The sequence below is a fragment of the Berghia stephanieae genome, chromosome 6, assembly GCF_034508935.2.
Source record: "Berghia stephanieae isolate SIO BIC M18660-M18661 chromosome 6, UCSD_Bste_1.3, whole genome shotgun sequence".
In the NCBI taxonomy this organism is placed as follows: domain Eukaryota; kingdom Metazoa; phylum Mollusca; class Gastropoda; order Nudibranchia; family Aeolidiidae; genus Berghia; species Berghia stephanieae.
The window spans coordinates 38387287-38396373 of record NC_088365.1 but is presented as its reverse complement, the minus strand read 5'-3'; the positions used below and the strand labels follow the sequence as shown (position 1 = coordinate 38396373).

Here is a 9087-nt window from a genome sequence, read left to right as displayed (position 1 = left end):
GGATGGCAAAAGAACAAGGCTGGTTAGTAAACAATGGTGAAAAAGAAGGTCTTGTCCGTTTAAAAAAGTGAAAAAATGCCAAATAACTGCATAATCATCATGTACACTAGAAGACAGGGTCGAAATGGAGTTAAAATGTTCAGGATCCCATCAATCAGGAAGACGAAGGACTCCAAAATAATGGGTTGCGGCGATCAAAAGAGAGGAGTTTGATGATGGCTCAAACTCAAATCTAACAACAATAACAACAAGCAGCCACCGAGTTTGCAGTGATCATTTTATTAAAGGTAAGAATTGATTGATAAATTAAAATCTTAAATATTATACATAGATATGAATTAATTTTAATGATTATGAACAAAGCCAAATTTACTTCGCTCCAACATCATTATCATGTAGCCATAGCATCAGTCATCGAAGTCAAGAGTATAGAATTGGAACCAAGGTCCTTGCCTTAATTTCTGCGTGATTATTTCTTTTTCATGGAAGAGAAATCAAATCAAAAATTTCAAACTCGGTGGTCTAACAAAATCTACGGAGAGATTTTTCACCGATGTGACTTTTCTATGCGAAACTCCGAAGTTGGAGAAATCATCTGACTCATCTCAGACTCAGATCTAATCTGTAGTCTGTAGACGGTCTAGAAGTAAACATTTTAATTTTATGGTTCATACACGGTCCGGATGGATGATCTTTTATTTGTTGTGTTTATTTATCAGATAGGACCATGAATATTTCATGCATTTCTCGTGCAACTTACTCTAAATCAAAACCAAATGCCTCATTATCGATAGTGATAGGGCTACTTTCGTTTTCGAGCTTTGGCTTTTATGAGATGAGGAAGTCTTTCACTGTTGTTCTGGTCATTCATTTTAGAATTATAATGTTCCAGTTTATAACTTATGCTTTGTCAAGATTATTTTATTGTGCATTGTTAAAACATGTCCTCCATTTGAAGAAAGTCATTAATATTAAAAGTAAGGTTGCGTTTTTCTTAAGTTTATTATTTTCCGTTCCTCCGTTGGTGGTGTATTGTAAAGTAACACGAACAAACTGCTTTTCTACACGATGTTGGACATGTAAATGCTAGTTTTTGACAGAAGTTTAACATGCTGCTTAGTGATTGCCGGTGTCAGTTTATAATGATAGTAATGGTTATTTTTTTACTGACAAAAATAAATATTATTATTATTATTATTTTAAATTTTAATCCAAAGAAAGAAACAATTTACCTCTATCAATCCACTAAAATGACTTTTCATAATTTTCATAGTTAGAAATTAATTTTAACTCAAGGTGAGCGATTAGTTATAATGTTTCGTATAGTCATTGAATTAGGGCCTTCATATGGAATTTTTCCCAAATATGACAAGAATAATAAATTTTTTTTAATTAAAAATTTTCAATTTAAATAAATTGTCCTTTGGGATCCCGATACTTTCATTGCAGCTATGTGGTATAGTTATCACCGTCATTTTGGAAGGATTAGGGTTCCACCCGTTCTGAACAGTTGAGTCATTGGAAAAGGAACTTTATTCACATTCTCTCACCATACTCAGGCATAAATTGGGTAACTGGCTTTTAAACATAGGCCTGTAAATTTACCGGCATTTCTGGCAATTTCGCTCTGCCGGAAAAAAAGATTTAAATACTTTTTCATTTTGTTTAACAGCCGATTGAATTGGTAAAATTCTAAGAAAATATTCTGGGAAATGGGGATTTTTGCTCATGTTATTGAAAAAGCTTCGGCTCGAGGATTTTCAGGCAATTTTTTCAGGTCTCGACCTGCATGTAAAGTCTTGCTGTTGACTAGAAACACCTTGCAAAGCGCTTTGAACAAATTTTCATTTAATGGAAATTGCACTATATAATTGTTCTACCCTTGTTCTAATTTGACAAAGCTTGATGTAAATTTAAAGGAAAGCTTAAGGATAGTAAAAATAAAAAAATAAAAAATTGAACTTTATATTATAGCGCAATATTCACTAAATGTGCTCAAAGCGCTTTACAAGGGGTCCCTGGTCAACAGCAACATTTAACATGTAGAACGGGACATGACGCCTGTTAGGCGATATTACAATTTTTCGGACAAAGAAAACGCTGTTAACGGCCAGGTATTCATTTTACACCTGAGTACGGTGAGAGAATGTGAGTAAAGAGCCTTTTCCAAGGACTCAACTATGCGCCGGGCGCGAGGCTCGAACCCATGACCTTCCGATCGAAAATCGAGTGTCATACCACTAGACCACATAGCCACATAAGGACCAGGACCAGATTGTAATAGGCAAGAAATTACGTGATATATTTCAACAATCAATTTTCTGACTTTACAGGAAGGCCAGCAACACTGCTTGATGAAACTGATCCTGATTGGGTTCCAACGTTAAAGCTTTGACATAGGGCAGAGAAAAAAGCAGACCATTACTCAGGTCTTAAAGATAGGAACAAACGCAATTACTGCAGGCAGCAACGGCTCTAGTTGAACAATCAACAATTGGAGAAACTAGCTCTATCATTGACCATGTAAATGTAAGTGTATTGATTGTATCTGTTTAAAACAATATTTATGTAGGCATGATATCTCTTCCTACATGTTAATGTTAATGTTTCTGTTGGCTTGGGACATCTTGTAGAGTGCTTTGGGTGGATATTGCATGCGCTATATAAAAGCAGATCTCACTCTCCTGAAATTTAGTAGGTCCAAATCAAGCAATGTTTTGGGTAAAAAGTGAGGTTGGCAACGTTTGGGCCGTTCATTACACTTTAAGGTCATTGCATTGCCAGTTAAAAGGAAGTTGAATAGAGAGTGAAAAGATTGTAGATCTATGCACATAACAGTAGACAAAGGGCACAAAATCATACTTCATTTTGCAAAGTTAAGACACAAATCTATGACTATGAGGAAAGTAATAAGACAAAGGGGAATAGAGCACATATCAAGTGACTTCATTTGCTCATAAGGTATGTAAGGAATGCCTGTCCGGTGAGCCAGTAATGAAGTCAAAGTTTGTCCAAATTGTTTGTGCAAGAACTGACATCAAGAGAAGTTTTTTTTCAAATAACCAGACTGTACAAAAGCTTACATGGTTGAGTTTTAAGACTTTTAACTTCAGAGATAATAAATGACTGAACAAAAAACATCACTTCATTTGAATCAAAAGCTTTGTCTTTATTATGTTGATTAATTTTGTTTTATTGAATGAATGGACAATGACAATTAATAAAAGAGGATTATCCATTAAATTTGAGGGCAATGAAATTAATACTATTGTGAGCGTGTCCTTCTATGCTATGATAGGTTGCCTTTTAGGATAGTTCATACAAAATTAAAAAATTCTGAAGGTTTTTGTCTTTGACTATAGCGTAACGAATTTTAAAAATATAAATTCTCTTTATTCACCTCTAGGGAGACTGAAATAACCCAGGCATTGCTGCGACGCAGCGCCACAAACTGAGCTAGGGCTGAGGTGACTTGCTCAAGGCCACACAACGTTAGTGACAAAGTGTTCTTATGATGAGATAGATAGAATTAAATGAGTTCACCCATATTGATTTATTCCTCTATTATTAGGATCTGGGAGGAAATGTTTTATTAACCTTAAATTAAGCCGCTTAAGCTAATCGAATATATTAATATTATAGTCTACATGTTATTTTTACAAGCCAATTGTCATTTCATTGTGGTAAAAGGCAATCTGCACAAATCAGCAGAATGACCAATCAAACGTTTTTTACAGACGCATGTATTCCCTATGTATGTACAAAATACACACGCTGGCAACAAATTAAATTTAAAAAATAATAAATTATATGGCATAAAAGAAAAAACAAACATTCCCAGAAATGTAAAATATTATGGGCTAAGTTTGTCCATTTGTATTGGTTATAGCCAGCGGCATCTACAAGAAGTTGATGGTTAGGTGCAGCGCTTGTAACACTCAATGGAATTTCCCGTGTAGAGAATACATATGTGTGTGTTTTTGTATACTGGTGCAGGAAATACAGTTCTTTTGTTTGTTTGTTTTTTGGCGAAGGCCAATAATTGCCCGAACATTAACAGCAGATTTTCTGAGCATACATAGTTTGATTCCACAGGTGATAGAATTACATTTAGTTTTTAAAATATTCGCGTGTTACTTGTAGAGTTTGTAAATAAATAGTTTTAGAACTTTTAGGTTTGCCGTAATTTTGTGCTCGATGATAAATATTTAACATTTGCTGTACGGAGCAATGGTGATCCACAACTCTATTTTTTTTAAAGAATAGATATCCACATAAATATGCCAAACCATTTTGCAATTCATCATAAGGTTCAGGCACTATTGGCATTTGAAGTTGAAGTCAAAGAAAGACTTTTTTTAAAAATTATTTTGACCTGTAAAATGAATGACTTGCGTATTTGAGGAAATGGGGCCTAATTAAGTTTTCTTTGTTTTCAAACATATTAAAATTAAAATTCCCAGTGACACGATAGACGATAGACGCCAGAGGTGGTAGGTCAATAATGTACTATTTGCTCTATATATTAACTTAATCTTGGTATTTCTTTTACAGGATTGTGAAGACAGACATTTCAGGTTCCTATCTTGATGCTGAGCAGAAAGCACTTGTCGACACACGTAAAAAACTTCAGAAAGTTACGTTTGATGACTGTAGATTTAAAGATGAAGATTTACCATCCACTTCTCAAATCCATACCGTTGCAGCGAGCGGAGTCCACTATAACCCAATTTTTGGGAATGGCGAACCTGAAATGAAAAGAAAGCAATCAGACTTTTTATTCATTCTTTTCCAAAAATGATTGATTTTATATACCTTTGTAATCCTTTTCATTCTTTTCATTATACTAATACATGTGTTAAACAATTTTAATTTTGCCCGAAATGTTTGTGAAAAAAATGTACAAGTTGTAGTATAACTACTAGTAGCAGTAGTATTACTTCTGTTACCATTATTATATATTCTGCAATAATATTCAAAACCTAATAATATTTTTGAATTGGTAAATAAATAGAAATCTATTGTATATTTAAACATGAAGTTGGAGCACAATAAAGAAAATAAAGTACTGTAATGACTTTTTTTAAAATTTGTTTTATCCGTTGCTTTTGCAATTTGATGGTGAATGCTTGACTACCCTGGGTGTGGGGTCATTGACCTTCCATTGTGGGCAAGGTCATTATTGCTTTCTTCACCCCCTATGTCTGTTTTCCTTATTCAGGTAGCTTTCTATCTTTGTTTTGGAATAAGATTACATGCTTTTTTCCCCTGTCCTTAGATGAGAGGGTGACACATGGATGTAAATTTATTTTGTAAATTTATGATTAACATTTTATAAACAATAGACTGGGTGGGGTCTTTGACTTCCCATGGTGGCAAGAGGTCATGCTGTGTCTTCTATCCCTTATATTGTTTTCCAAGTTTCTTTATGTCCTTGTCTTGAAATGAGATTACTTGGTTTTGTCATTTCCCTTGCCGGAGTCATTGGCTGAGAGGAAAACAGTCAAATGAATATTGTTAGTTTTGGGGAAAAAAATGTTTTTGTCTTGTAAATCAGTTCGCGTAAATTTTTTAAATTATATTATATACTATATGTGTGTATATATAATATGGGGGGGGGGGGGCGAAGTGGCCGAGTGGTTAAGGCATTGCACTGTGATCCGGATGACCCAGGTTCGAGCCCCGCTTGAGCAAGATTATTAACCCCCAATTTGCTCACTTGGACAACATGGCGCAAAAGGCATAACGTAACGTAAAATAATATAATAAAAAATAATACGCGAACATTTGAGTGTATTCCTCTTAGGGGGGACCTGTTGTTACATTCATTACATTGATTCAATTTGTACGCGTGTTTCATTGACATAAACATAGTTGACAGTCAATACCACGTGACTTGATTCATTATGCGGCAATGGCAAATTAAGTAGTAAGGTTAAAGCCCAAATACAAAACGAAATGAAACAAAATCTTTACCGGATATAGTGCTAATTAAATCTTTTGCGTAGGGAAGGTATGAAGACTGGTCCTTACAAGCACAAAATAACCGAATAAGGTAACTTCCTTACCACGTCCATTCTATGCAAAAGCCTACCTAGTCAGAGACTAGAAAACGCAAATAAGAAACGATTTTTTAGTCACTTGCTCCTCTCAGGCTAAAGACTAGTAAGTCTTTTATACTAGACAGGTAAGGGACCAGATCTAGTCATACTACATTAGAATGGGTCCTGTTTTGCTCAGGCTTAAGACTAGAGAGTCTATTACCAGGCCAGTATAGTACTAAATTTAGTAACTCTAGATAATAGCAGGCCCTGGAGTCTTGGGAATACAGATAATATAGTAACGGGATGTCAATTCCTGATTTCGATTTTCAACGTATGCATTTTTTTTGTATGTTCACATAGGTCTTTACTGCCTTAAGAGAAAGACAGCTACACATCCCCTACAGGAATTCGAAACTAACACAGATTCTATGGCCATGCCTTGCAGGCGATGCAAAGGTAAGACATAGAGAAAGAATGAATATTTTTTTCTTTGACGAATACAAGAAAGTAAGGTATCCGCCCAAGTAAGACCCACCTTTTAAAGTCATTGAGGTATAAGCAGAGGTGCCCATTCATTGAACGGGATGAAAAGTTGATCAACAAAGAATGTTTAAGTCAAGTGTTGGTGGAAAAAAAATGAACTCTATGTCTATTGTCTAATTTATAAATGATTACGTTTTTAACGTTGTAAGATGACTCCACGGCACAAGTAACTGGTTCGCCCTTTTTAATTTTTGGAGATATATTTGAAAGGAGGTGTGCACTCTTTTCATTTTTTTCATTAAAAAAAGTAATTCATTAATTTCTTTACTCATTTTTATGTTATTTCCGACGGATTGATCTAGCTTTGGGATCTTTCGAAACATCGTTTTTCTATGAATTGGCCCCCGCTTCCCCCCTGCCCCCCTATATATATATAGGAAAGAAAGAAGGAAAGATAGAAAGAGAGAGAGAAAAGAAAGAAAGAGTGTGAGAGAGAGAGAGAGAGAGAGAGAGAGAGAGAGAGAGAGAGAGAGAGAGAGAGGGGGGGGGGGAGGGAGGGAGGGAGAGAGTCGGTACGATACGTGTGATTAAATTTGGCTACTTTGCATTTTTTTTCCATGCAGCCACTAAGGTAGGGGTCCGAATTTCGACACTGGCCCTAAAGTCGACACTCTTAGAGATCCTGCATTCAAACTTGTTTTTCACCTAAATTTTTGTTTTCGGACACAAAAACATTGATTATCGCCAATAAATTTTCTTTCTGTTTCACATGCGCACAACCAACATGACGTTCTCTCTCTAATAACTTTTTCCGCCGGTGACGTCACAGACTATGGGTGACGTCCAATCAAGGGACGCTACTCTTCCGCTAATCTCATTCCCTATTAGAATTTCTTTTTATCAATGCATATCTGTAAATGTGAACCACCATCTCCATTCGGTATTATATCGGAATGAAACAAGTTCCAATGTTGAATTTAAAGGAAAAACCGACGAAAGGAAAACAAAAGCTGAGCCTAAAGCAATCCTTTAAGAGCTAATTGGCCCATGGATCCGAAGTTTATCCCGTTTCTATAATGTGAGTGGTCCATCACAAAGTACTTTTCGCTAGCTATAACAGACCCAGCTACCCAATGACTTATGGGTGGACAGGGGGATCAGAAAAAATCTCGACTGCACCCGGAATCGATCACGGTCCCTGTGCGTGTGAAGCGGGTGCTCGACCAAAGGTTATAAAAAAATAATAATAATACCATTGAGCCAAATCAATTCAAATCAACTTTTGTTTCACGCCCATATAACACCTCAATGAGACAGAGGGTCATTAATGTATCTGTTTACAGTTAAATTACAAAGAATCCTGTGTAAAATTATTGAATATTGTGGCCAGTCGCGCGTAAATAAAATGTTTGTGTGTATGTGTGTGAATGTGTGTGTGTGTGTGTGTGTGTTTGAGAGAGAGAGAGAGAGAGAGAGAGAGAGAGAGAGAGAGAGAGAGAACAAGAAGAAGAAGAAGAAGAAGAAGAAGAAGAAGAAGAAGAAGAAGAAGAAGAAGAAGAAGAAGAAGAAGTAATACCTACTTAAGGACAAACTATCTCATTTTATATCATGATTTGTCATTTTTGTGAGGCAATAATATAATAACATCTATTGAAATAAGACAAAGAAAAGAGCAGTGGACCTTTTACCCAAGTTCAATACGCCACTGCATGGGTAGAACTCGTGAAGTAGGTGTCGAAGTTAGGACCCCTAGAGTGAGTGTTGTAATTAAGGCCCCATTTTTTTAAAGTAGGGCCACCATCAGAAAAAAAAATTACACACCCCAAAAAATGAAAATTGCGAACGTAAATGGAAAGGTAGTACATATTAATTTATATGATATTAAAGAAAAATCATTCATCTATTTGATGGTACAAAGCGCACGCCGATAGCTTGAAAACAAAACGAGCGGCAAGGTTTTAAACAAAGCACACCAAAAACACGGTCACAGGGTGTCAAAATTCGGGCCATATAACTTAGGATGATTTTTTTTTTAAATATTGACCGTTAACATATCAGGATACGAACTGTGCATGAAATCCAATTCGTTATTTTTTCCTTTCAATTGCAATTAAGATAAAGATTTATTTTTTTAAAATTATCAACATATTAGATAACATATATAGACTGCAATGATGTCCATCGTCGACTCTCAATTCTATATATAGACCAATGGCCGTTTCATTGAGACGACGAACACGGAGATTGAAACAACGAAATTGAACCCAAAAAAACAACAACAAATATATACACAAAAAAGAAAGTGTTTTCTATTAATCACATTATTTCAGCCAGTTTCAATATCAACAGAATAACTTTGTGTGTTTTTTTTTTCGTTTTTACTCACAAAAATGTGTACTTTCGACGCAATTAATACAAAATTTTATTGAAACCGACATTCAATATTCATTCGTAAAAAGAGAAGAATAAAAGCAAGTTTCTTTGTGTGGGACGGCCACTAAATATACACCCTCTTGTTACTACCGACACACCATCCCATGCAGTTACCTAGCTGTCTAGC

General features: G+C 35.4%; 1 protein-coding gene and 1 long non-coding RNA gene across 2 annotated transcripts in view; both read left to right on the top strand.

The window, feature by feature from the left end:
- LOC144975000 (uncharacterized) overlaps positions 1-9087 on the top strand; it is an 82603-nt gene that overhangs the window by 68174 nt on the left and 5342 nt on the right. The window contains exon 19 of the mRNA XM_078918640.1: positions 6405-6500. Within this exon, the coding sequence (XP_078774766.1) occupies positions 6405-6500 (96 nt within the window). The remainder of the gene's footprint in view (positions 1-6404; positions 6501-9087) is intronic.
- LOC144975001 (uncharacterized) lies at positions 5-5082 on the top strand. Its single transcript, XR_013645842.1, has 3 exons — positions 5-287; positions 2334-2529; positions 4555-5082. It is a non-coding gene; the product is annotated as an uncharacterized LOC144975001 (long non-coding RNA).